Source organism: Ciconia boyciana, chromosome 1 (genome assembly GCF_034638445.1).
Source record: "Ciconia boyciana chromosome 1, ASM3463844v1, whole genome shotgun sequence".
In the NCBI taxonomy this organism is placed as follows: Eukaryota; Metazoa; Chordata; class Aves; order Ciconiiformes; family Ciconiidae; genus Ciconia; species Ciconia boyciana.
This window is the reverse complement of record NC_132934.1, coordinates 87,121,139-87,149,121: the sequence shown is the minus strand read 5'-3', so window position 1 is coordinate 87,149,121 and position 27,983 is coordinate 87,121,139. Positions and strand designations below refer to the sequence as shown.

Below are 27,983 nucleotides of genomic sequence, written 5' to 3'. Positions count from 1 at the left end.
CCCCGGGTCCGTCCTGCCAAAAAGGCTCCTCTGGGCTCTTCTCCTCCCCGGCCTTTGTGCCGGCGCCGGGGAGGGGAGGCGAGAGCCGGGGGAGCGGGGCCCATCGGCGCGGGGCGCGGCCGGGGCGGGGGCCGGGCTGGCTGCTCGCCCCGCACTTGGGTCTCCTCCCCTGTCCCACGCTGCCCGCCGGTGGGTTGGGGGGATGTTTCGCGGAGCCCCCGCGGCCGACGCGGAGAAGGGGGGCGGGGAGGGGCGGCGGCGAGCGCGGCTGGGGGGTGACAGAGCGGAGGGGCGGGGGAGGGGGGCTTGTTCTGGGCTCTTCGGAAATGGGAGGTGGCTAAGGCGGGCAGCGGTCGGAGCGATGGGAGGGCGGCGGGGCAGAGGCGGCGGCGCCTGAACGCGGGGTGCACGGCGGGAGAGGGGGCGACAGAGCCGCGGGGCGGGGGGGGCCCCGCTCCCTGCCGCACCCCCCCGGAGCCGCTGCCCCCGCCACCGACCGGTTATTCCGGAGACGTGAGAGGAAACGAGGGAGCGTGGAAAAGGAGGAGGGAGGAAAGGGGAAAAAGGGGGGGGGGGGCAGCGTTTAAATCCCTTCCCCCCGCTCCTCGCCGCCTCCATTCCTCCCTTCATTCGACCTCCCCTCCGGAGCCGCCGGTGAGTCCCTCGCCCGCTCACAGCCGCTCCCGCCCCGCTTGTCATTTTCGCCCACTCGCCGCATTCTTCCGCGGGTGTTTTTTTCCCTCCGGTCCGTCTGTCGGGAGGGGGGCGAAGCGGCGGGGGCGGGGGCCGACGGCAAAGTTGGGGGGGGAGAGGGCGAGGGCGGGATGGCGGTTAACCCCCGCGGCGCTGGGGAAGGGCCCCCGGCGGTGCCTGCCCCGACGTGGATGCGGCGAGGGGCTGGGAGGGTGCCGGGCCGCTGCGGGTCACGGAGGCTCGGCTCGGCGGGGCGGGGGCCCCTATCGGCCCCATCCCGCTCCCCGCGGCGGCGTGTCCCGGCCGCGGCTGGGAGCGCTCGTAAATCACCGGGGGGCGCTGCCCGCCCCAGTCCGCCCGGGGCTTGTTTGCCTTGGACGGCGGCGGCGGAGCGCCTTCCCTCCGGAAAAGGGGGCGGTCGGACAGGGGGCTCCGCGCCCGCCGCGGGGGTCCCGGGGCGGGGACACCGCCCCGCCGCGCGCCCGGGCGTGACGTCACTGCCCGCGGAGCCCCCCTTCCCTGCAGCAGAAAGTTCGGCGGGGGCAGGGGGGTGAGTGCCCGGCGGCGGGGGGGGCCGGGGCGAGGCGGGAGTTCCGAGTTTGCGGCCCGGCGCCGTGCAGGGAGGAACGCACAACAGCGCGGGGGGGGATCAGCCCGCACGCTGCCTGCCGGGCCAGCTCCCGCGCTGCCGGCCCCCAAAGCCGCCTCCGAGCGGCCCCCTCCTCCCGGGAACCGTGTATTGTCCCTGCTTTCCCAGGTGCGGCTGGGGAGTGGGCAGGAATATTTGGAAATAATGTTTCCGTCGGGGTCTGGCCACTGAGAAGTGTGTTTGCTCCCCTTCTCTTTCTGTGGCAGGCACGGGTGGGATTCAGCCCCTCCCGATGCCACCCTCGACCTGGAGACCTGCCGCCCTCTTCTCTGAAACGCCAGGTTGCTACTTGGGGACCAGGGAGCGGGCAAGACCCGTAGGGTTGGGCAGCATCAGGATGGCATTTGCGCTCCCTTTGAACGGGCCGAGATCCCCCCGGTGTGTCCGGCTGGCTGTCCATTTGCGATTTAGGTTTTTTGGAGAAGTGGCATCTGTATTTCCCACGCTGTCCTGGCTGTGCCATCGAGCCAGTGGCGGTTCTGCCCTGCTGGCTTCTGCAGGCTGCTGGCCTGTGGCTGCCTCAGCTGCTGTTGCCCAGCGAATTGCCGATTGTATTTTGCCGAGTGGCCGCTGTGCTGTTTGAAGTGGCAGCCATTTGGTCACCGTGGCATTACTTTACACACTGCCTTTGCTTGCCGTTGAGTTCTGCCTTCATAGCTATTGTATGTTCCTGAAGTTGCTTTCGAGACAGGCAGTGTCATTCTTGGCATTTGTCTCAGTGCTGTGGCTGCCTTGACTTTTGCAGCCAGTTACTTAGTTGCCAGGATGGCTCCTGTAAGAATTTCTATGGCTTTTGTCTGCAGGTTCTGTTTTGCAGTGCTGTGGTTCTTGGGGAACAGCATGTCCTTACCAAGCTAGCCACTCAAATCTGTTTTCCTTATCTCTGATTGTATTGGGTGGATTGCATGGGAACTGCTATGCTTTCCAGCATTGAAAAAGTGAGGAGAAAGTAGTGGGCCATTATCCTAAGGTGTGTAGCAGGAGAGTAGAGGAGAAGGAATTGGAAATGCCATTCACTTTGTGTCCACCTGAATGGTGGAGCATGGTTACACACCCTGCGGGTATGCTTACGCCTAAAGCTTCAGAGTTCAGCCCTGACTTCCCACCAGAATCAATGTGTCGGTTGCAGGGCATCAGCCAAATCTGTGCTGGTTTACCTCAGTTTCATAACCCAAATCCCACAGTTGTTTCAGTTGAAAGCTAGACCCTCCTTTCTTCTAAGCCCGAGGGTATTGTGCATCAGTGCTGTGCTGCACATGCGTCCTGAGGGGCTGGAGCTCCAAGATCATTACCCATGGATGGGACACTTGTAAATGTGAATGGTCAAATTGTTTATTGGATGAATGTCATCCTTTTTTCCATGTTTCTTGGCCAAGTTGTTATTTTTACGTTTGGTATTGGTGACTGCACAACCAATCGTTTGTGTATTTCCCATACTTCTTGGGAATGATCTGGTCTTTCAAACCAGACTTTTCCAACTGTGATTCATGATGGAGCTTTTCAAGTATGGCCATTAAGAAGTGAACATATAGTACCATGGTTTGTGCTGGAAATGATAAAAACTCTCCAAACATTTGAAAATTAAATGTGCAGTGAATCCTAATGAAGAAGATTAACAGGTTTAACCTGCTGCGATGGCCTGCCTTTACCTCTCTTCATACGCATTTACCTCCGCTCCCAGATTTTGTACCCCTTGGATATCTCTGAAAGGTTCTGGCATTCTCACCTTTAGGTTTGCCTGCATGAGGAATTACAATCAAGTTTCTTGTGGCATACTTGTATTCCAAAACAATACTGGGCATGCAAGGAGCTATGATTCTATCGCATAGCGGGATCACTATACTAAAAGCAACCTGATCTGTATTTTTCTTCAAGAGGGGGAGCCTTTATTTGTAATTGAAATGAATCGGGCAGGTTTTGGTCTTCCCAAAGTTCAGCCTCTATCACTCCTTATATACGTTCCTGATTCCTCCTGGAGCTTCCCCATGTTCATCAGCCTTTTTCTGTGGCGTGGAGGTGGAGTTGAGAGGAGCAATCGCTGTGGAATAGAGAGCTGTGTGGGGAAGGATATTTATTCACCAAATCGGGGGTGTAATACCTTTGCAAATGCAGTCTCTGGAATTGGTCTGAGCATTTATTCAGCTGTACCCCTCCTTAAATATCTACCTGAATGTTTACCCAATCTTATATTTTGCCTCTTTGGGTGTCTACCTTTTCTTCTGAGAACCTGGTTTCCTCCTCTGTCAGGCTCTATCTTCCCCAGTTCTGTTTTTTTCTTTCTCCCATTCTCTTTTGGACAAAAAAAATTCTGGCCTCCAGTGGATTTTCTGATCTCTTTTTTCCTCCATTAGGGGATGCTGTGGAAGTATGAAGTATATTTCCTGCATTTGTCACTTCATCTCTTCCATCTGTACTTCTTGAGTTCCTAGTGAAGTACAGAATAGTAATGCTTCACAAATTTCTTAAAGGCCAAAGGAGAAGGCAGCACAAGTTCTGAGTGTGTTTAAAAGTGGAGGCATCTCTGAAAAAGTCATGTTCTTAACCAACTGAACTACACCTAGGGTATGTATTCTCTGCAGAATTAATTCATGTGAACACTGCCCAAGTCTGGTCACAGCGGACCAATTAACATGAATGTGAGATGCTGCATCTCAGTGCCTTGCCTGAGTTACGGAAGCTGCAGCGGTGCCCAAGACACGTGTTGCCAGGTTGGCCAGGTACATGTACCATTGCTCTTTGTGTCACGCTGAGCTGAACACCGGAGAATCTTTCTGTCCTTCCAGTCACATGGTGGGCAACTGTGGGCCCAGGACCCATGTCCTCAGTGAGAGGTGTATGGAGAATGATGAGACAGAAGGGCATGGTTCTGGCTCAAGTGGTTTGAGCTTCACCTCTCTACCTTAGTCTGGTTGGCTGACTGGGGCTTCGAGCGTTTGGGGGTGAGGATTTGGTGTATGTTAAAAGTTTAACACAAGCCAGTTTTGTGAGGAAGCGATCCCTCCAGAAGCATTGCCTTGCTTCCAGTTCTGACAATGCTCCTGCAGAAATCTCTGGCAGTCTGTTTTCTGTGTTTGTGGTGGCAGCAAACACTGATTTGTTATTGTCTCCTGTAAAATATCAATGTTTGATTGATTGTTGTGGCAGTATTTTCACCTATAAACCAAAGGGTAACTGCAATATCTTCTCCAAGCAACTTTATCCAATGATGGTCTGTCTGGGCTTTGCTGAAGAAGGGTAGCGGGTTGCTTTCAGTCTTCCTTCATGTTGCCTGCCCTCCTGACGTTGTTCATCGTAGATCAGTTTAGCTGGAAAATTTTAGTCATGTACTTCCCTGCCTTACAAGGCACTTGGTGTTACTCTCTTTCTTCCACAAGGTCTCTCGGTGCTACATATCACTTAACTGAAGGTTGCATTTGAGCAACCTTCATCTCTTTGGACAGTGGATTGGATATACTGTGTGTAAATATGTATTTATGTGTGTGTATATATATTGCAATATATATAATAGTCTGTATAATATAGTATATCTTACATAATACATGTTATATCTTATATTAAATTTTGAATTATAATTGAAATATAATATATAATTGAAACATATAGCGTAGTGTGTTGGATATAAATTGTATCTATTGCATAGTATTTTGGATATACTACTGCTTTTCTTTTAGGCAGTGCAGTAGATGAAGTGATTTTCCTCAGAATTATTCAGAGTTTGCCAGACACATGAAGAAGGTCCACCCTCTATGAAGAGTGGTTTGTCCAGTCATGATTATCCATCAAGCTTTCCTCATACTTTGCTAGACCATTGCTTTCAAAGTACATTTGCACCCAGAGCTGGACCCCATCACCTCTTGGCCAACCTCTCTATGAGTGCTAATGACTTTAGTGTTGAAAAACCTGTTCTGATCAACTGGCTGGTCCTCTCCCCCGCACAGCACATGGTAAGGAATGTCACCTGGAGGTCTTTGCAGAAAATATTAGAGTATTTATTTTAGAATAAAATAAAAAAAAACCTTAAAGATTTCCAGTGATACACTAGATCCCTATGCAAGTTTTTCAAGTGATTGATTTCTCCCACTTTTCAGATTTTGCACTGTTTCTGTGTGGAATTTGTCTAGCTTCAGCTAGATCTGGGGTCTTGTAGGTTAAAGAGCCCTCTGCTGTCAGAAATCTTCTCCCTTTGTAGTACTCATAGGCCATGGTCAAGTTGCCTTTTAACCTTTTCTCTGATAAGCTACATATATTGAGCTTCTTAAGGCTCTTACTGTAAGGGGGAGGCGTTACCAGACTTCCTTCTTGTTCTTTTTTGGAAGTTTTCAATTTGTCAGCATCCTTTTTGGAGTACGCAGGTAAAAACTGCACGCACTCCTCCCATAATGGTCCCACCAATCCTGTATATAGTCAGGTAAAAATAATCTCTCTATTCCTGCTCCTGAAGAGTATTCCTCTCTTTATGCACTGGTGGGTTTCATTCATTCAGGCATAGCCCCCTAAGAAGTCTTGTGCTGGGAACTTGTGTTCAGTTTGGTATCAGCTGTTAATTACAAGGCCTTTTCAGAGCTTCTATTTATCCTTGGATCTTCATCCTTGAAAGCTTGATGTAAAAAATCTTCCATAATTAAAACACTTGTCTTTCTGTGTGACCCTGTTGCAGCAGTAATGCCAACTGGTCTGTGCCAGCGTTTCTATTTCATCATTTACCATCTCCCCTGACTCAGCACCACCTGCAAACTTTACCCATGTTTCTGCAACCTCTGTTCACCTAGTGCCTTCACCAATTACCAACGAATTCCATGATGGGCCACTGTGGCCTCTCAGTGGTAAGCTTTGGGGGACTTGCTTTTTGACAGTGGATCCATGGGTGAGGTCTTTTTGCAGGGACAGGTCATGCTTGTGCCATACCTGCGCACCAAGCTTCAGCCCACAGGTTGTCACATGCTGCTTTACAGAGATTACCCAAGGCATTAAAAATATCTCAGGCAGTGGTTTCACTTGCCATCATACCTTTTCTCCTGGCAGTCCATTCTGAGCCTAATTTGAGATCAGTCTCTGGGCTCAAGTGCCCACCTGAGAGGTGGAGGCCTGTGTCTGTGGTCTGTGAGGTAGATTCTGTATCTGTAGGTGGTAGCACTTTGGCATGAATTGCTTGTTTTGAATTCTGTTGGGATCGGGGAGAATTTTATATACTTGTGACTTGTAATCCTTTGTTGTATTGTGTCCCGGAAGATCTTGATTTAGCCATAAACATCATGTTTTCCGATTTCATAAAATCGTGAGAACTAGAATAATACTTCACCGTGAACTTGGTGAAGTATGTAAGACAAAACCTCCCCTTCCTCCCAAGGGTGGTTCAGCACTGGCACAGGTTCCCAGGGAGGCTGGGGAAACTCTGTTCTCTGAGGTGTTCATGACAACCTCATCTAGCTTTGCAGTTTACTATGAACAGGGGGTTTGAGTGGAGACCTCCAGCGATCTCTTCCCATGTAAATCTTCCTGTGACACACCGTTGGGTTTCCCTTCCTTCAGCCCTACAGGCGAGGGCAGGATCATCCCACTGGTCAGTTCTGTAGACCAAGGAAAAGCTGTGGGATCCCAAGCAAGGGAGTGACTCTAAGCTTATCAGTGTTTCAGGTCTGCTGTACGATTGTTCCTGTGCCCATCTCCCTGGCCCCAGTTCACTCCTTTCCTTCTCGATCTGTCTGTCCATGTTCTTCCTGTTCAGACACTTGCCCTTTGCACAAATGGCTCTCGTGTTGGCTTCACTGTCAGTCGTGAATCCTTAGAAACACAGAGTCAAAAGGGCTTCCTTGGGCACCATGCCAGCTACTTTCTTTTGCAAACTTGGTGAATTCTACCTTAATTATTTTCTTTTGCCGCTATTATGCTCTGTGTCCCTCAGCATTCTGGAAACTGCTTTCTGCACCTTCTCCAATCCACTTTGATCTTTCCTGATGCTGGGTAACTGAAGCATTACATGGTCTACCAGAGGATGTCTAACAAGTGCGATGTCTGCTGGCATTAATACTTTTTCTCATTGCTTGATAATACCTTGCATGATGCCTTCAAAATAACAATGGTGCCCATAGCTCTCCTGTGATTAATAAATCTCTCTCTTCCTCAGCACTCCCTACTGATGAGCAGAAGTTCTTAGGGCAGGTGTGCTTGTCACTTCTCTTCAGTGTATCACTCAGCACTTTGTACTATTGAACTTGTTAAAAACGTACCAATGACCCCGCTAGGTCCATCTAGTCCAGAGTCTGCTGCTCCAGCAGTGGTCACTGCCAAATCCCTAGGAAGCAGTGTGAATTAAGGCAAGCTTACGTGCTGTTTTCCTCTGATGCTCCTACAGCTTCCAGCTGTTTTCAGCAGAGTGACTGCCATAGCTGGATGTGGTTTCTCACTATTTGGTAAGCACCAGTTACTCTCTCTTGCATGAAACTCTCCAGTCTCCCCTCAAGTCCATGCAAACTTCTAGCACCCATAGTGTCCTTTGATTGGAAATTCTGCAGCCACCCATTTCAGGAAGAACTATCTCTTTTTGTTTGTTTTGAACTTGTTTCTTTATGGCGTTATGTGATGGTCCTCAGTTCTTATACTGGAAAAGACAGTGAAAAATTATTTCCTATGCAACCTCTACTTTTCATATATGGTTTTACAGTGCTTGATCACATCCTCACTTAGTAACCCTTTTCTCTGGACAGAGATGCCTAACCCACTTAGTCATGCCTCTTCATTGCCCTTTCTAGTTCCTATGGAAGGAGCAGGACTGCACGCATGTTTCAAGATGTGGGAAAACCATGGATTTGTGCAGGGGCATAATGACATTCTTAGTTTTGTTTTCAGTTCCTTTCTCAGGAATTTATAGCATGTGGTTTGCTTTCTTGATGACTGCTGAATGCCAAGGTGATATTTTTATGGATCTGCCTTTCATATCCCAAGGGTATCACTCTTGAGTTGCACTGGTCAGCTTAGAGCCCATCATTTTATACGTGGAGATGGAGTTGTTTTTCCTCTGTGTGCATTGCTTTATGTTTATCTAGATTGAAGTTCACATGCTGTTCACATGCCCAATCATCGCTCTTGGAAAGTCCTTCTACAGTTCTCCTCAGTTAGTTCTCATCCTCATTATTACCCTCGTTAATTTACTCTCATCAGCCACATTGGCTTCCCTTTGCCCTTTTTCTATATCCATCCTGTTTTTGCTTCTTTAGTGTTTTATTCCCTTAAATTCTCTCTTAAATCATGATCATCTGCGATACTGACAGTGTCTCCTAACTTAATGCCGTTGGGAGGTAGGACATTGATCCTTGTGAGGATCCAGGAGGCTTTCTTCCACCTAGCCTGATACTTCCGCACTTCATTCATTCAAATCCATTTGCAGAGTTTGATCCTTCTAGCTTCTTCTCTACACTCTGACTAGTTTGCCTGGGACTGAGGGCTCTGAGCAAAGTCATATCCTTGCCCGGACCTCCCTCTGCCAGCTTCAGGATGATACGGGTCTTGGCAGAAAGGGATGACCATGCTTTTCACTGGTCTGTTACTGAAGGGAGGGATGGATGATGTGGCTGCTCTTACTTTGGATTCAGCTTCTGGTTTCCTGTGATCTTATATATGTCCTGCAGCTGCAAGTTACCAGCAATTTTCCCCAGTAAATACTTGCAGCAGAAGTCTGGAACCATGATGGGTTGACAGGTGGATAACTTCCATGTGCCAACAGTGAGGAGCTATGGTACATGGAGTCACGGTCACAAGCTGCAACAAGGAAATTACGACTGGTAGTGGATGTTTCAGCACTGGAATGGGTGTCCAAGGTCAGCTGGGGAATCTTTGCTCCTGGAGATGTTCAGGACTTGCCTGGATGAGGCCCTGAGCAACCCCATCTAGATTTGGGGTCAGCCCAGCTGTGAGCAGGAGTTTGGACCAGAGACCTACAGAGGTCCCATCCAGCCAACATCTTCCTTTGAGTCTCTGGGCAACTAGCCTGTGATGTCTTTGAGTAATTTACTTTGCATTCCTTAGTAAAGGGACATCTATATATAAAAAGAGGGGTGTGAAGTATTACAATAGACCCTTAAACCCTAACAGCTCCACAGGTATGGTGTGCTCAGGCGTTACAAATATAGAAGATGCTGCACTTCTTAAAATAGTGAGTATGGAGAGTGTGATGTGTCCTTCCTCTGCATCACGTGTCCGTAGGCCTCCATCCCACTCGAAGAGGGAAGAGCCCAGTGCGTTGCGTTTTGTGATCCTCCACTGGGCTCTGCCAGCCTGTGTCTCCAAGAGATCCTGAGGCCCTCCTCTGGGGAGACTGAATGATTCTTCTGAGATTTTTAAGTAAATCTGTTACATACCTACAGTCATTTTAGTGTGCCCTCAGGAATCGTTTTACGATTAACGTAACCTTCTTTAGTACATCTAACCTTCATTTAGTGAATCAAACCTTTATTTTCAGTTGTTTCTGCAAAAATTAATATCTTCTTCTATGCTGTAAATTAAGCTATTGTTAAATGCATGAATGTTTTTATTATTTATTACCTCGCTTTAGCTCTAATTGTTTTTATTTCACTCTGCTCATAAGAATTTTTTTTTTTCTCAGATATGTTTTTCATTGAATTGGAGGTTCCAGAATTACAGCTTTCATACTTAAAATAATGTTCTTACCTCCTCATTGTTGTGCAGAATTAAGAAAACAAAGCATTAATATAGACTTAATAAAATGTAAACTGGCTTTATTTCCTAAGACTGCCAGCACTCTGCACGTTTATTTTTAGTACTCTTACTTGGCACTCTTTCCTAAAATGTGAACATTTTAATTTTTATTTATCATTTTACTGGGGAGAAGGAGCACCTAGGTAGCATGACAAGTGAATTTGTCAACAAGTACTGTTGACAAATAAGTCAACAAGTACATATGAGAAAAGAATTAAAGCTATTGGCTCGGATTGAGTCTGAGAGGTATTATTTTAGGCACAGAATCATAGAATGGTTTGGGCTGGAAGGGACCTTTAAAGATCATCTAGTCCAGCCCCCGTGCCATGAGCAGGGACATCTTTCACTAGATCAGGTTGCTCAAAGCCCCATCCAACCTGACCTTGAACACTTCCAAACACGAGGCATCCCCAGCTTCTCTGGGCAACCTGCTCCAGTGTCTCACCACCTTCATTGTAAAAAATGTCTTCGATATGTTCCATCTAAACCTACCCTCTTTCAGTTTAAAACCATTGTCCCTTTCACTACAGGCTATGGTAAAAAAGACTCTCTGTCTTTCTTATAAGGCCTCTTTATATATTGAAAGGCTGCAATAAGATCTCCCCAGAGCCTTCTCTTCTCCAGGCTGAACAACCCCAACTCTCCCAGCCTTTCTTCATAGGAGAGCTGTTCCAGCCCTCTGATCATTTTTGTGGCCCTCTTCTGGACTTGCTCTAAGAGGTCTATGTCTTTCTTGTGCTGGGGACCCCAGGGCTGGATGCAGGACTCCAGGTGGGGTCTCATCAGAGTGGAGTGGAGGGCCAGAATCACCTCCCTCAACCTGCTGGCCATGCTTTTTTTGATGCAGCTCAGGATATGGTTGGCTTTCTGGGCTGCAAGTGCACATGGCTGGCTCATGTCCAGTTTTTCATCCACCAGTATCCCCAAGTCCTCTACAGGGCTGCTCTCAGTCCTTTCATCCCCCAGCCTGTATTGATACTGGTGATTGTCCTGACCCAGGTGCAGGATCTTGCACTTGGCCTTGTTGAACTTTGTGAGGTTCATATTGGCCCACTTCTCAAACCTCTCAAGGTCCCTCTGGATGGCATCCCTCCCCTCAAGTGTATCAGCTGCACCACTCAGCTTGGTGTCATCCGCAAGCTTGCTGAGAGTGCACTCAATCCCACTATCTATGTCATTGATGAAGGTATTAAATAGGATTGGTCCTAATATGGACCCCTGAGGGACACCACTTGTTACTAGTTTCCACTTGGACATTGAGCCGTTGACTGTAACTCTTAGGATGTGGCCATCCAGCCAATTCTTTATCCATCAAACCCGTATCTCTCCAGAATGTTGTGGGGGACTGTATCAAAGGCCTTACGGAAGTCAAGGTAGATGACATCCATAGCTCTTCCCTTGTCCACTGATGCAGTCACTCCAGCGTAGAAGGCCACTAGTGAGGCATGATTTGCCCTTGGTGAAGCCATGTTGGCTGTCCATAATCACCTCCCTGTCTTCCATATGCTTTGACCTAACTTCCAGGAGGATCTGCTCCATGATCTTCCCAGGCACTGAGATGAGGCTGACTGGTGATTCCCAGGATCCTCCTTATTACCCTTTTCAAAAATGGGTGCAGTATTCTCTTTTCTCCAGGCACTGGGACTTTACCTCACTGCCTGCCATGCCTTTTCAAATATGATGGAAAGTGGCTTGGCAACTACATCAGCCAATTCCCTCAGGACCCTGGGGTGCATCTTGTTGGGTCCCATGGACTTGTGTATGTTCTCGAACCTTGTCTTCTCTTACATACATCGGTAGATGTAAATCAAGAGGGTTCATTCAGCTTGTCTGTTAGAGTATGCGTAATTTGCCCTTCAGTACAGAATGAAGTTTCTGAAAGCATACATAAACATTTCATAGTGACTCATTTTATGCAATATTTTGACGATAGAAGAATCCAATGATATTCTGGTACTTGCCAATATAAAATCAATTTACTCATAGAAAATTACAAAAATTGACAACTGTCACTGGTTTTATACTGAACTCATATATTTTGATTTCTGAGCAGTAACAGCAGTTTTCACTTCAGTTGCAGACAGTTGTTTCGTGGTATTTCTGTCTAAGTTTGCCATGTAATGCTGTGCTGCCAAGCCTCCCTACTGAGGCAGGTCTCAGCCCTTCCCAGCTGCATCCAACGGCTGCTGGTGGTTGTATGCTCCTGTTACATGTGCGGTGTTGGGGGGCTGCAGAGGACAGGGAGGTGTGTGCTCTGATCGCGGGGTGTGTGTGTGCAGTGGAGCAGGAGTGGCCCACGGGAGCAGGGTGAGCAGGGGGAGAGAGCTTTAGCTAACGCTCACTGCCTTCAGCCTGGGCTCATGAGTATTTCAGTCCCCTGGGATCCTCCAGCTTCATGTTAGTATTGGGGGAGGGATGTAGTTAAACTTCATCCACTGGGTAGGCAAGAGTTTTAACCAGAGTATGATTATTTGACCAGGTCTACAGTCTTATTCCTTGATCCACCTTCCAACCTGAGTTCACAGCCCCTGCATCCACCCAGTATTCTAATTATTTTGTAGGAGACAGAAAAATGCCTGTGTTTCAAAACTACCTTTCATTTGGTATCACATAAATATATTTCTTCTTAACAAAATTTACTGAGTAAAAAACAATTTGCAAGTCATGGGAGTAGTCGTGCCCAAGATAATACTAGCCGCAAGTGTTTGCCCACTGCCATCTTGGTATTCAACCATTTTGGCATCCTAATCCCTTTGCTCACACAATCATTTTCCCTTTTAACAGTAATGTCACGCTCAATCAAAAGACTGATGATGAGACTGTGATATGCAACCTGAACCATGACCTATTAATTTATTGCTATCTAACACTAAATGTGGCACCCTTCCCCTTCCTTCCCTCCCTGTCTCCACCATACCCTATAGAAAGACACCAGGGTTCAAACATGAAGTCAGGTACTTAGCCATTGGGAAATGTTGTACTTCAGGTTGTCCGATTGCAGTATTTTGGATGAAACTGTGTGTTTTCAAGACACTAACAGTTATTAACCCTGATTAAATTTCTGGGAATTTTCCTTTCATTTTATAAAAGGGAAATGGAGACAGGAATGAAAAATGTATTGCCTGGGACCGTCGTTCACTGGGCAGTATATATAAATATGCCAGCTTCTGACTTCCCACCCACGGTGCATGTCCCCTGGCTGTACTGCTCCAGTGGGGACTCCTTTCTGAGTGATCTTTACCTGTCAAGAGGGATCCATTGGTTATCATCCCATCTCACTTTCAGGACACTTCCCAGCATCTGCAATGTGTTAGAAAGCAGCTGTGTTTGTTTTGCCACCCTGGTTCTGCCCTCCGGTGCTAACCCGTCCCTTTGCAGAAGGGGGAAGAGAAAAACCAGGATGGGAAGACAGAGCTAATGAATTGGAGAGAAACAGACTCAGTTTAATTCTCACATCTTATAACTTCTAAATCCCTCTTTGCAAGCCAAGTGCCTTTGATTTCATGTAGGATTTTGGATGTAGTTCCTACATTTCAAAAAAGGACTTAAGGAGTAGTCACTGTGTACTTTCAATAGTTCCCAACTGAAGAAAACAAGAGGTTTGAACTGCAGAACATCTGTACTTAGACTAAAGGAGGAACTGATTCCTTACTCCAAACTTATTTTCCATGGACTGGCATCTAGTGGAAGATAACGGTGGCTACGTCTATAGTAACAACACTGGTGCACAGCACTGGCTGTCCATTACCATGGCATTCCTTTGTACGGTCTTTGCTCTATGCCAACGAGTGCTCTCCCAGATGATGCCTGAGTGTGGTTTAGGAGTTAGCGTAGGACCATGCCAATTGCCAGTGGCCAGGTTAGATGTGTCCATCCCCTTTTGGAGGGTAGGAGAATTTTGCCATCCGGGTGCAAGCTGTGTAATGCCATTCACCCCCAGGACCAGAGAACAGGCACTGTCCCATTTTATTTAAAAGTACAGATGCTGTCAAATTGCCCTTTCCTGCAGCATTTGTGGTCCTGATGGGTGGCAGAGTTTTTAATTAATTTTTTCTTTGAGACTGAATGATCCAGCCATGCACCTTGACATCTTTGCACTCAGTGCCTCCAACTAGGTATATGGTCTACCAGGCAATGCCTAGGCAGAGCCTCGGTGGAGAGAGGAGGCTACATCAGTGCTATTCCCCTCCACCCCCAAATCATCACTGGCTAGCTCAGGGGGGTCTCCTGTGTCACGTACCATAGTCATGTTCTGCTTGCTGCACCTCCCCTCCTGCTTGGACCAGATCTGAATCCATCTGAGATTACTGGAATATTACAGTTGGAGAAGATCAAGAGTAGTAGAAAATAAAACCAAGTAAATGTGGTCGGTTTTTTTTTCCCCTAGAGAGGAGTAATACAAAAGAAAGGGAAGAGGATATGGTAACTATTGGCAACTGAGTATCAGTAGCTAATCGCAGTGAGGACTGGATCAGGCCTTAAATGTCTGCTAGCTAAAGAAACGCTGCTGAAGTAATGGTGGTGTTAGCTCTTTTTCTTAAGTGGCATGGATGCTGAGAGCTTTCAGCTCTCCCTTCTCCTGTCACTGGCCCCATGGAGGGCTAGCTGGACCTTAGCTGGCTTTTAACCTTCTCAAGCAGACTGGAGCCCCGGACTCAGGCTGCCCATCCTGGAGCTTGCTCTGCCACTGGGCACCAGCCAAAGTGACAAAACCCTTCAGCCCTCCATGGATTTGGAGGCACCTCCCTGACTTCCCTGTCTCACTGGAAATTGCCTCTCTGCTGTTGGGACATGTGCTGGGTGTACCTGTGTGTGCAGCCCCTGCATGTGCAAGCCTTTGGGGGCACATGACTCATTTGTCATTTACAGTCTGGGCCAAGCCCCCAAACACCATCCCAGACAACTTGGTCCTGTTCCCATTTCCTCTGCTTCTAGGAAAGTTTATTTTCTCAGATCCTCAATCTGATGTGTAAATGCTATCCTGAGCCAAGGACAAACATTCACCCAACTTTCTAAGAGAGACCAAGGGTATATACTTAAGTAGGTAAACCAGTTTTGTTACCTGTGAACAGTTGCTCCACACTACAGCCTGGGAAGGAGAGAGCTTATCTGTGTTCCTCAATAGAAGAGGAACTGGAGCCCATGATCTCCTGGCTGCCTGTGCAGGACAGTCCACCTTTGGCAAGGAGAATTACTTGAAGCTGGGGAGGAGGAGGAGCGGGATCCATTTTGGATCCCACATGGGGATGCCTGTTGAGTGTGTGTTGCTCACAGGAGACTGCACCAGAGCTTACACAAGAATATGGAGGGGTTTGGGCAGTAAGCCAAACCAGGCTGGGTTCTATGAAATGCAAACAGAAAAATAGCAATTTGCAATGCCTCATAACTCAGTCAAACCTGTAAAGGGCTTCACAAGGCCAGGAAAAGGTTATCCCTTTGACAGGAGCCCTGCCAAATGTCTCATTTCCTTTCCAAAACCACAGAGCCCTAAGAACTCTTCAGAGACATTTACAGGGATCTTCAGTGACGGGAAGGGTTAGGTGTAGCTTTGTTAATTGTCAAGGCTCACACTGCAAGCTTTTATTTCATAGATGTTAAAATTAGAAGGCAGCGTTGTGATCCTCTCATCTGGCCTCTGACATAACAGTTGCTGTACTGAGCCTAATAATGTGTGCATCAATTCTGTTATATATTTCAGAAAAGTCTTCACTCTCTTAAGTGATAGAAACTTCTGCCCCAGTGGTTAATTTATGTCTACCAAAACATACCTATTTGTTTCTGGCTTTGTTTGGTACTGCATATTCAGCAGTTGACATAAGTACCGAGTTGGTATTTATTTTAAAAAGGGAAGTTTCAGTATGTGGTTGGCTGCATACTATTTCTCTGACTTACTTCTCTGGAAAGAAGACCATAATTGTCGTTACAGGGTTACTGGAAAGCTGTAGTGAGACCTATGCGCTGCATTATGATGTTTGGTTCTTTGGTGTGGGAGGTGTGGGTGGCATCCCTGTTGAATGTAAAGAGCAGTGACATATTGGTAATGTGCTGTTGCTGCTTCTGTGTGTTCAGAACTGAGCTAATACTTGAAGGTTGCCAACATGGTGTGTGTTGAAGTTGAGTTAAATTAGGACCACCTTACTTACAATGTTTGTTTCATGTAAGAAATGTTAATTCTAGATGCTTATCTAGAATAGCATCAGTGTAACTGGCTGAATTAGCAACCGAAGGCCAAAGTATGACAAATACAAGGCTGTAAAACATGTCAGCTGGTAGGGATTAGGAGAGTGCTCTTCCTCCATTAGGTCAGTTATAAACCATCGTGAGCTATTTTTCTATTAAAGAAGAGGTCTCAGTTAATGAATTGTTGTGTGTGGAAATTAATGCTGGATGAGTCCCCCGTGGCTTTCACGATGAGGGTTAAATAAAATATTAATGAAATTAAAACCAACAGTCCCCTGCTCTTCCCAGGTACCTTCCAGATGGGTTTCTCTAAGCATTGGTCAGGGAAGATGTGGAGCCCCACAAGAGACAGGCCAGTGTCATTACTCCCTTTTCACAGGCAGGGAGATGGAGGCACTGGAAAGCAGTGACCCCGGGGCCACACAGTCCAGCAGCAGGGCTGCACAGGAGGCCCAGGAGTTCTCCTATCTGGTGCCTTTGCTCTGATCCCTGGTTTCAGCTCCCTTATCAGAGAAATGAAAGTACATCCAGACTGCTCCTGCACTGGCTGGCTAGAAGCCAATCTTTCCAGGTCTGGGATGGCCTTTAGGAGTCCCAAATCTCAAGTCTTCTTTTACTTATTCACAGAACTTCCCTGTGCTTCCAGATCAGAGAATATAACCCAGGAGATGTCTATCTTTTCTCCTGATTCCTCATCCACAGGACACATTTCCTTGTCTTGCAGATTGTCCATTCCAGAGGCCAAGTATAGCAACTCGAATGACAGGCTGGGGAAGGACAGTCTCTTTTTGGTTACACCTGCGCAGCACAGTGTAGTGCAAAAGATCTTGAGCTGGATGGAGCCAAGCAAACTAGCTTCAGGAGCAGCATCCCTGAATCACTTCAGTCCAGTTCGCAGGCTAACACAATCACGGTGCTTTCATACTCTAAACTAGGAACTGTGTGGCATAACAGGGTGTTAAATATCTATATTGCTTTTGGACATAGCACAAAGCTGTAAATTTATTCAGAGGGAGCACAGAAATCTTCCCACTGCTGCAAAGTGTAAGGATGTACTCTGCATCTCTGGGCATCACTCTTATGTGGTACACTGAGAAGCAGTCCAGTGTATGGAGAAGAAGGAGACCTAGGCAGGCACTCCAGGCTAAACAGAGTTGATTCTGTTTGTGTCATGCAAAATCAAAGATCTGTGCATTTTCTCACACCTATTTGTGTACGTTGGACACCAAACAGCCTAAGCAAGACTTGTCACATTTTCTGCGTAATGTGCTGGTGCATGTATGCACGTGCATATGCTCTGGAGAGGGCAGGGCTGTATAATACCCCTTCAGCAAAGGCCACTGGGGGCTCATTATGCAGAGCTAGCTAATAACAGCACATGGCCAGTTAAGGATAGTGTAACTTACTGCACTGACAACAAGTGCAAAGAGGAACTTACGAGGTCAGAAAAATTGTCATTAGGAACATTTTAAAACGCTTTCCCGTTATTTTTTTCCCTCTCTCTCTGAAGATCAAATAAACAAGGAAATGGAAATACTAAAATTATTTCAGAGGACAATCAACATACTGATACCATTCCTCCCTGCTTCCTCCAAAAAACTGGAGGACTGCCTGCCTCACATCCTATGGGTATCACTCCTAAAAATTGGAAATCAAATGTGAAAATGTGACTGGCCAAATTTTTTCCCCCTCTGATGGGGAAGTTTATTGCATTTTTGGTTAAGATCTTTGCATCTGTAAATAATAATTAAGGAAACAGTAATAATTTTGTCATATTTCTATAGCAGACCACAAAAGGATGTCCCGCAGTCCACTCACTCTTTCTCCCCTCTCATCTCCTTGTCTGCCTTTCAGGATTCACCAGGATCTTGTTGTGTTGCTGGTGTAAGCCCCCCTTCCAGAAGAACTGCTCTTGCCCGTCTCCACCTCCCCAGGAACAGCTGAAGGGGGGTGCGGAGTGATAAAAATTTATGTTTTCATCAAACCGCGCCAAGGAGAATGGGGGTCCCACACCCAAAAGAATGAAGACACGACAGAACAAGGACTCAGTACGTGAGATGGGAGATGGGGGGTGGGACACTGGAGCCAAGCTGGAGCTGTGGGTTGGGACTAAGGCTCACAGCAAAGCTTGTGGACATGAGTTTGGAGTTTGGAGTGCCAGGGGTTCAGGGGCTTTGGGAGGCTGGGGACAGGGCAGGAGTGGAGAGATGCAAAGCAGGACTGATCCAGTGATCCCGCTTTTGTTAGATGTCAATGCGGAGTGGACGGAAGAAAGAGGCTCCAGGGCCCCGAGAGGAGCTCAGGTCACGGGGTCGAGCTTCCCCTGGGGGCGTCAGCACCTCCAGCAGTGATGGAAAGGCTGAGAAATCCCGGCAAGCCACAAAGGTAGTATAAGCTAGTACATGAGCGTGGGGTGTCCGAGGACTGCCCACACCGGGTAGGATCTGTTTGGGGATCCGGGGACACAGACCAGAAGGGATCCACCGAGGAACCAATGCTGGGTTAGCTCTCTGGAATGGGTGGGATCCCTCTTTCCTCTCATCCTCAGCATCTCATACTTCCCATCATCTCCCAAGAACCGGTCTTCAGTCTCACCAGCCCTTTTTAGCTCTAATTTTTGCCATATTCTGGCTCAGTGTTGCACTGCTAAGCTCTGTCGTGGCTGTGTCTCACCTACTGCAGTCTGTGAAGGTCTGGCAGGGTGGGAAGTTTCCCCATGACTCTCCCACCTCCCTGTTCTCCTTTCTCTTGCAGAAGGGCCGGGTGGAGGAATCCTGCACCCCCAAGGGCAGCAAGCAGGGCCGAACAGAAGAGATCTCAGAGAGTGAAGGGGAGGACACCAATGCTCCCAAAAAAAACAAAACCGAGGTGAGTTGTCCCTGCTGTGATTGCTGGCATGTCCTGAGTCCAGGGCAAAGGATTCTCCTGTTCCCTACCTGTGCTGCTTACACCCACCTGGCTTGAGGTTCCCGCTGCTCAGGAGCCCTGGCACCTTGGGTTTCGCACTGCAGCTCTTCCAACCTAAATGGCATCTGCCTGGCTACAAAAACACCACCAGGAGTGATGATTGAGCAGTCTCTTTTGCCTTGTCGGCAGGGGACTGCCGCACCCTCAGAGCTGGGCACGTGCCCTGCCTTTCCTGGCTCAGTGGCAAGAGCCTGGCTCTGTGCACAGCTGCTGGTGCGCAGAGCCTCTTTTGCTCCCCCAGAGCAGTGTGAAACGGAGGTTCTTAAGTCATGGTGGGGTCTGGGTGATGGTTGTGCAAATCCTGATTACGCACGCGCTCTACATAGTTGTGGCGGGGCTTTTCCAAAATGCTGACAGCACTGAGCTGGATCGGTGGTCGGACAGTTGGAGGAAGACTCGGCTCTTGTGCTTTGCAGTTCACCATTAGCCTGTTCAGGGAACTGGCCTTGAAGGCCTGCAAACACGGGGATATTTGCTCATGTTATGAGGTCATTGTAATTAAACCACTGTGGTTACATCTATGTAATTTGTCCATGTGGACACTCCGTTCAGCTCAACAGTGATCTTTTTTCAGTTCAGCCTCTTGTAAGCCCTGAGGCTCAAGGGTGGCACTCACTAATTATCCATGCTAACTGTTGAATCACCGATGCTTCATTGCTTGAGGCGAGAGGTGGTGGGGAGGAGCAGGGATCGGGAAGTGCAGAGGGGACATCAGGAGGTAAGGAGTGGGGCAGCTAGAGGAGGAGATGCTTGGGGCGGGGGACTGGAGGGGAGTGGGTCTCCTCACTGAGGGAGAGCCCTGCAGGGACAAGAAGAGCGATTCTTGGTCTGGGGGGCTGTACTGGGCTGTGCGGGGCGCACTGTGGTGCATGCTGCTCCGTGCCACCTGGGGGTAGCACGGAATCGTACTCTGGCCCATCACCGGTGGTGGTCGTGCTAGGACCTTTCGTATCTATTCACTCTCAACCTCATCTGTAACAGTTCCTGCCCTCCCTCACTGCCTCTGTACACAAGGGGCCCATTGTTACCTCCTTCCTGAGTGTGTGATGCTCCTGAAGGACCCGAGAGCACTTGAAATTGCTCCAAGGGGAGGCAGGAGGACTGGTGTGATTTCTACCTTGCCAGACGATGTCTCCTTCCCTCTGTGGCATTTTCTAGTGCTGGCAGAGAAAGGTGAGAAAGCAAGTTCTCTGGGAACTTGAAGAGTATTGTGCATGGTCTAGGAGGCCATATAACATCTCTCTCCTTTTTCCTACTTCAGGAGTTGCCCTGCCCTCCATCCCCATCTGATGTTGACAGCCTTGATGGCCACAGCTTCAACGATGAGATGAGCAGTGACCCACGGGACATTGACCAGGATAACAGAAGCACCTCACCCAGCGTCTACAGCCCTGGCAGCGTGGAGAATGACTCTGATTCCTCCTCTGTGCTGTCCCAGGGGCCGTCTCACTCCTACCACCACCCTCCACTCTTCCCCCAGAGCCCACCAGTAGCTCCCCCTCCCGACAGCCTGGCCCGTCCACCTGAGCCCAGCTTTGGGCTCCCAGGTGAGGTGCACCCCCAGGGGCCCCCCACAGGGAGCTACCACTCCCAGCTGGAGGGCCAGGCCACCCGCATTTTCCAGGCTCAAGCCCCGCAAACACCCGCCTCCTCCTCCTCTGCTGTTGCTGCTCCTTCTGCTCCCCCTTCCTCCTCCTCCTCTTCCTCCTCCTCCTCTGCCCATGCTCCTCTTTACCCTACGGCCAATGTGGTCCAGGTTGGGGCCAAAACTGCTGGTGGAGTGGGGGGGCTCCCAGCACCAGGGGGTCGCGAGCAGACCCTCAGTGCCAAGCACAATCCGCCACCCACCACCCCCATCTCGCTGACATCGGTGGTCGGGGGGCTCCCCCCTCAAAAGACGCCCCCAGCCAACCCTCCGGCCGTCCCCCCATCTTCGGCCCCTTCCTTCCCCCACGTCTCCGCCAATCTGCCTCCTCCTCCAGCCCTGCGCCCACTCAACAACGCGGTGGCCGCCTCCAGCTCCCCAGGGATGGTGGGGCAGGCCCTGAGCGGCCACCTTCCCTCGCCCCACGGGATGGGGCAGGACAAGGCACCGGCCCTGGCCCCCTCCCGCTACCCCTACGCCCCGCCGCCGCTGCCGCCCTCCAGCTCCTCGGCCCAGTACCCCCAGCCCTCCCCGGCCCAGCCCCTGCCCAGTTACAGTGCCTCATATGGCCACTCCTTCCCCCCGCCCAGCGGCCTCTCCGTGTCCAGCCAGCCCCCCAAGTACACCCAGCCCTCCCTGCCCTCCCAGCCCGTCTGGAGCCAAGGGCCGCCCCCGTACAGCCGCCCGCTGGGCAACACCGGGAACCACCCCGCTGCCCCCTTCCCCGGCCAGCCCCCCCATCACCAGCAGCCTCCCCAGCAGCACCACCACGGCCACGGGAGCGGCGGGGGGGTCTCCCCGGCAGCGGCAGCTCCCCCCCAGCCCCCTGGGGGTTACCCCCATGGCCTGGAGTCAAACAGCCATCACCCTTCCCATGCCACCTACGGGCTGCGCCTCTACCCTCCTCACAGCCAGGCCGCTTACAGCCAAGCTGCCTCAGCTGCCGCTGCAGCCTCCTCTTCCTCCTCCTCGTCCTCCTCCTCTTCCTCCTCCTCCTCCTCCTCCACCGCCTCTTCCCAGGGAAGCTACCCTGGCATGTGCGCTCACCCCCCGGGGCAGAGTCCTGCCACCTACACCTTCCCACCACCCCCGCCCCCCTCCCCTGCCCATGGGGCTGGCCCTCCAGTCACTTCCGCTGCCACCACGCTCTCCACCGTTATCGCCACTATGGCCTCTCCGTCCGCGGCCTCCTACAAGACCGTCTCGCCCCCAGTACCCCCCTCGGCCGTGGTCCCCTACGGGAAGCGGGCGGCCTCCCCCCTCCCCACCTTCCAGCAGCCGGCCCCCTACAAGCCAGGTTCGCCCCCCGCTTCCTCGGCCGCCCCTTTCCGGGCAGCCACCCCTCCCGGCTACCGGGTGGCCTCCTCCCCTGTGGCAGGGGGCTACAAAGCCCCCTCGCCCGCCCCCTCTGCCCCACCACCCCTGCCGGGGAACATGGCTGCCCCGGCCCCCCCGCCACCCCCGCTGCCCCTCAGCGCTGCGCAGATAAAGCAGGAGCCGTCGGAGGAGTATGAGCCCCCCGAGAGCCCGGTGCCGCCTGCTCGCAGCCCCTCGCCGCCCCCCAAGGTGGTAGACGTGCCGAGCCACGCCAGCCAGTCAGCCAGGTGAGGGGGGGCTGCGGGAGGGGTCCGGGGGGATGTCCCCAGGTTGGGGAGGGACGTCTGGGCAGGGAAGGGGAGGTCACCCTGAGCGTGGGGTGCAGCTGTGCCCTTTTGCCTTTTTTATGATGCTCTTCCCTTTCCCACAGTGCTGGGCTCAGCTTTGCCTGCCCCTGCCCCCATCCCCATCCCTGCCCTCCAGCCCCTTCTGTGCTGACAGGCTTCGCCTCTCGCCCCCAGATTCAACAAACACCTGGACCGCGGCTTCAACTCCTGCTCCCGCACAGATCTGTACTTCGTGCCCCTCGATGGCTCCAAGCTGGCCAAGAAAAGAGCAGACTTGGTGGAGAAAGTGCGGCGAGAGGCTGAGCAGAAGGCGCGGGAAGAGAAGGAGCGGGAACGGGAGCGGGAGCGGGAGAAGGAGCGGGAGCGGGAGAAGGAGCGGGAGCTGGAGAGGAGCGTGGTAGGTCTGGGGGTCCTACTGCCACAGCGCAGCTGGGGTGGATGCTCAAGGACCCCCTTGGCCGCTCCCTGCTGGGACCCTGATCCTGGTCTCTCTGCTCTTTTGCAGAAGATGGCCCAGGAGGGCCGGCCAGTTGAGTGCTCGTCCCTTGGGCCAGTTCCCCACCGCCCCTCCTTCGAGCAGGGCAGTGCTGTAGCGACTGTTCCCCCATACCTGGGCCCCGACACCCCAGCTCTGCGTACCCTCAGCGAATACGCACGGCCCCACGTCATGTCCCCCAGCAACCGCAACCACCCTTTCTACGTGCCACTGGGTGCAGTCGACCCAGGCTTGCTGGGGTACAACGTGCCAGCCATCTACAGCAGTGATCCAGCGACACGGGAGCGAGAGCTGAGGGAGCGGGAAGCCCGTGAACGAGACCTGAGGGACCGGGACCTGCGTGAACGTCTCAAGCCCGGCTTTGAAGTCAAGCCAGCCGAGTTGGAGCAGCTCCATGCTGTGCCAGCTGCTGCCATGGATCCGTTTCCACGCCATGGCGGGCTGAGTCTGCAGACGGCCCCCGGCCTTCATCCTGCTTTTCCCTTCCACCCAGGGCTGGGCCATTTGGAGCGGGAGAGGCTGGCGCTGGCAGCCGGTCCGACCCTTCGTCCTGACATGTCCTACGCCGAGCGCTTGGCGGCTGAGCGCCAGCACGCCGAGCGAGTGGCAGCTCTCAGCAATGACCCTTTGGCCCGGCTGCAGATGCTCAATGTGACACCTCATCATCATCAGCATTCCCACATCCACTCCCACCTCCATCTCCACCAGCAGGATGCCATACATGCAGGTAAGGACCCCTTGGTGGTGGCGTCCTGCACAAAGCCCTGCTCTCCCTCCTACTGCGCCCTCGTGCTCCCTCCCTCTGGCCCTGGGGAAGCCCAAAAGCTGCCGAGACTAGACTTTCAGGCCCCAGATCCACCTCTTTAGCCGGAAGAGGTCAACACCGTGGTCATTCAGCCTCGCCCTCACTACCATCCCACCAAAGACACTGACATCTGTTGCAAGTATCGAGGTGTCTGTGAGTTTGCTGCTTAGTGGTGAGCAGAGTTTGCACCATGTCCTTTAGTTCTGGATCTCTGGGGATGCAATATGAGTGCTGGGGTCCCACAGGCTACCAGGGTGGTGGTGCTGTGGACTGCATCCCTCACACTGTGGTCTGCAGAGGGAGTGGGAGCCCTGCTAACAACAGTTTTGAGAGTATCCTTAGGACTAATGAAATGTTGGTTCTCTAGTTTGTTCCTATGGCTCTTGCTGCAGATGCTGGGATGGGATGGGAGAGAAGATGGGCTAATTGTAAGGAAATGGAGGCTGTGGTCCTTCAGAATTGAGAGGTGGTCCCTTCCATTTCCAATTCCTACAGGGAAGCAAAGTAAAAAGTTTAGGGATGAAAATCTTGGGGAAGCAAAGCCCAAACTACAATACAGTAGGAAAAAGTGCTGTGCTTGCTCGGGTACCGTGAGCAGTCAGTGGGATCTGGTGGCAGAGTCACAGACACCCACTCTAAGCAGCTGCAACTACTCAGAGATTGCATCCAGTACAAATGAATGTCCATTCCCCCACGCTCCGTAGCTGGGCATCTCCAGCCAGCATTCTGGAAGTGAGTCCAAAACATTGGAAAGAGCAGTTTTCATATAAATGGTACCTTGCATTTCAGCCTTATATAGTACTTGCAAACTTGAGTGCCTGGCACTGAGCATCTGTGCTGGGTGAGACCTGGAAATGGAAGCACCCAATATGAGTATGCACGTGAGTGACAGCCAAGGTGGCAGATAGGCACGATACTGGGTTCAGATGTGATTGCAGAGCAGGTCCTTGCAGAATCGACTTTAAGGAGCAGTGCTTCTCCCTGAGGAGTGTAGGGACAGAGCTGTGCCAGGCTGGTTCACATGAAATTCAATGCAGGCAAAAAGAGTAACACTCAGAAGGACATGGTACTGTGTTGTCTAGCCCTGAAATCATTCCGTCCCTAACACACGTCCCTCTCCATGTGTGTTTTGTTGTGCCTTGCGCCTTTCTCCATGTTACCTCTTACAAAAAGCACGGGACAATTATCTTGTGATATCTTTTCTTTTCAGCCTCAGCCTCTGTTCATCCTCTTATCGACCCACTCGCCTCGGGATCACACCTCACCCGGATACCATACCCAGCTGGAACCATCCCCAACCCTCTCCTGCCTCACCCTCTACATGAGAATGAAGTGCTGCGCCACCAGCTTTTTGGTAAGGATGCTCACAGGGACTGCTGGTCTGAGTGGCTGGACTGCTGCCTTGGAGCTCTGCTGGTCTGCTAAAGAGCATCAGCAGAGCTCCAAGTGGCAGGGTGGTCATGAGGGGTCACAGGACCAAACTGAGGTCTATTAAACAGAGTTCTGGCATAGCGTACGACAGGCCTACACTATCAGGGGATGAGCAAGTCCTGCACATGGGCAGGGCTGGGAAGGGAAGTGCAGTAGAGTCTTGACTGAACTGTGGGGCCACGGGAGAGGATGCAACTGTTACATTAACTTGTTTATTCTCTGTTTTGTCTTTGGCTGCAGCTGCACCCTACAGGGACCTGCCAGGCTCTCTCTCTGCGCCCATGTCAGCAGCACATCAGCTCCAGGCCATGCACGCGCAGTCAGCTGAGCTGCAGCGCCTGGCTCTGGAACAGCAGCAGTGGCTTCACGCCCATCACCCTCTGCACAGCGTGCCACTCCCAACGCAGGAGGATTACTACAGGTGCATGGACCTGCTCTCTCCACAGCACGGGGCGAGCAGACCGCTCTGTCCTCACAAGTATACCTCCAAGCCCAGCCCTGGCCTGGGGGTAGCAGAGGCGGTGGGGACAGGGAAGCATTGCCCCTGAAGTGGGTGACTCAGCCTGAGCCTGCACCTGGGATCAGGGATGCCTTGCCACTGGGGCACAGCTGTGGGCTGGCCACCAGGAAGGTCATTCCTGGCAAGTGGCTGTTTGATGGCTAATCTCACATGGGGTCTCAGCTCCTCTCCTCTGGCAGAGGGGTAAACTTGCATATTTCACCCATGCTAATACAGTTATGACTAACTAATACCCCTGCCAAAATACCAAACATTTGCAAGGGTTGGATGCTTTTGCCAAGACAAGGCTTTCACAAGTGCATGAGGAAGCACGCTGGGAAAGAGAGAGGTGCAATCTTGTACCTTTTCAATAGCATCTCCTACTTCAAGGATTTGCAGAACTTCCCAAGCCAGCAGTGTCATGCGGGTCTAGACTAACAGAAGGCAGTGGGAGATACTAAATTGCCTTTTTCTCTCTCACAATCACCTTGTTCCTCTTCTGTGTCCTAGCCACCTGAAGAAAGAAAGTGACAAACCCCTTTAAATGGACTTCTACTGTCAACGTGACATCATCATGTCTTTCTCTCAAGAGGAGCAATCAATCAACCAAATCCTGGGGGAGGGGAAGCTGCAGAGTGACACATCCTGATCCCACCATGCAGTAGAGTGGAAGAGAAGACGGGACAAAAAGTACAGGATGGCATCCTGGGAGCAGAAAGTGGAGGAGAGAAAATGGGGAGGGACTGAAACACCACTAACGGACACGAAACAATCGGTACGTGATTTCAGCAGAGCTCTGAAGAGAACAGAATCAGCATTGCACAGAGCTCAAAAAGACAAAGACTGATGTGAATTCAGGATGGCAGCAGCTCCATCCTTTGTTTTGGGGGAACAGTTGCATTAAATAAAAAATACAGAGCCTTCCAGGACTTCAAATACATGATGCTGCTGCCTTTTCTGCTTCTGTGAGGAGGAGGTGTGGTCAAGAAGTAACTCAAAACCCAACAGAGCCTTTTTTCAAGATGCCTCCTCACACCCCACCCCCCTTTAGGTGTAAGATACTGCTTAGCGATACAGAAAAGCAACGTGGAACTTTTTCAGATTAGCCAGAGTGGCTTCTCATTCTCCAACATCCCTTCAGATGCAAACAAAGCATTACGGGACCCTTTCAAAAGCGGCCGATCCTGCCTACAGAGGGACTGGTCCCAGCCATCGGGGTGCAAAGCACCACAGACTGTTTGCAAGATGGTGGCTGTGCTTTCCCACAGCTGATGGGAACAGGCGCAGCCACGAGGTGCAAAGCACCAGGAGACTGTTTTCAAGACTGCAATCACCACCATGACCCCTTTGAGCCCCATGGGGAGAGCTGATGTGGCTGAGCATACTGCGTCCTGGGACTGTCTTTAAGACGGCAGCTGCCCCTTTCCCCTCACCCATTCTAATTGATGTACTTTAACTCATGCACATCCTATTAGACGTGGCAGTTTTATGTAGCAACTTGTGACTCCCTAGCCCCTGTGTGCGTGTCTGATTTCACAGTTGTATCTCTCGATTGGTCCCCATATATATATTTACTTAACCATTAAAAGGAGAACCAACCAACAAACCAACTATGGAGAAACACCCAAACAAAGTTCCCCACGCACTCCCAAGCCCAAACACACATTCTAATAATTTATATATATAAATATATATATGAAGCTCTTAAAAAAGAAGAAAAAAACAAACAAAAAAACCCTTCCAGAAACAGACTCCGTTGTGTTCATTTCTTTTTACTGGGCCCAAGAGGGGACCTCACCGTGCAGGGCTGCAGCTCGCCTTGAGAGTGGGCGGAAACATGCACCCTCCAGGCAGGGGGGTGAAAGCCGAGGCTGCTGAGAAGGGCTGGGGAGCCGGTGCCTGTCGCGGGGCCGCTGGGAGCGGGCACCGCTTCAGAAAATGCTGCGGAGGAGCCGCTGAGCAGGCCCGTACGGCCCGCCGCCGAGGGAAGAAGCCTGCGAGGGCCCCTCCGGCAGGCACTGCCCGGGGCCAGGGCGGGCGCGGCGGGAGGAGAGCCCGCCCCCGCCTGAGGGGCCGCTGGCGGGCCCAGCGTCGCTCCCCCTGCCGGCTGCTCCCGGCAACCCCACCGCCGGCGGCCCGCGCCCTGAGGCAGGCGGCGACGGAGAGCTCGCCCCCCCGCGGGGCGGGGCGTGCGCGCCGCGGCACCAATGGGAAGAGGCTTATCTGCATACCGCCCAGCCGG

At 51.1% G+C, this 27,983-nt stretch overlaps 1 protein-coding gene across 4 annotated transcripts; it reads left to right on the top strand.

The window, feature by feature from the left end:
* Positions 1 to 11: 11 nt before the first annotated feature.
* ATN1 (atrophin 1) lies at positions 12 to 27,484 on the top strand. Of its 4 annotated transcripts, none has more exons than XM_072879677.1 (10): positions 12 to 189; positions 18,089 to 18,282; positions 18,482 to 18,619; positions 18,989 to 19,102; positions 20,463 to 22,450; positions 22,685 to 22,907; positions 23,016 to 23,733; positions 25,022 to 25,165; positions 25,483 to 25,663; positions 26,252 to 27,484. In XM_072879677.1, the coding sequence occupies exons 2-10, from the start codon at positions 18,205 to 18,207 to the stop codon at positions 26,283 to 26,285; spliced, it is 3,618 nt and encodes a 1,205-aa protein (XP_072735778.1). In that variant the 5' UTR covers positions 12 to 189; positions 18,089 to 18,204; the 3' UTR covers positions 26,286 to 27,484. The 4 variants fall into 4 exon arrangements, with proteins under 4 accessions (XP_072735778.1, XP_072735770.1, XP_072735796.1 ...); XM_072879669.1 differs by lacking the exon at positions 12 to 189 and adding an exon at positions 359 to 654; XM_072879695.1 differs by lacking the exon at positions 12 to 189 and having other exon boundaries at positions 18,241 to 18,282.
* Positions 27,485 to 27,983: the final 499 nt, after the last annotated feature.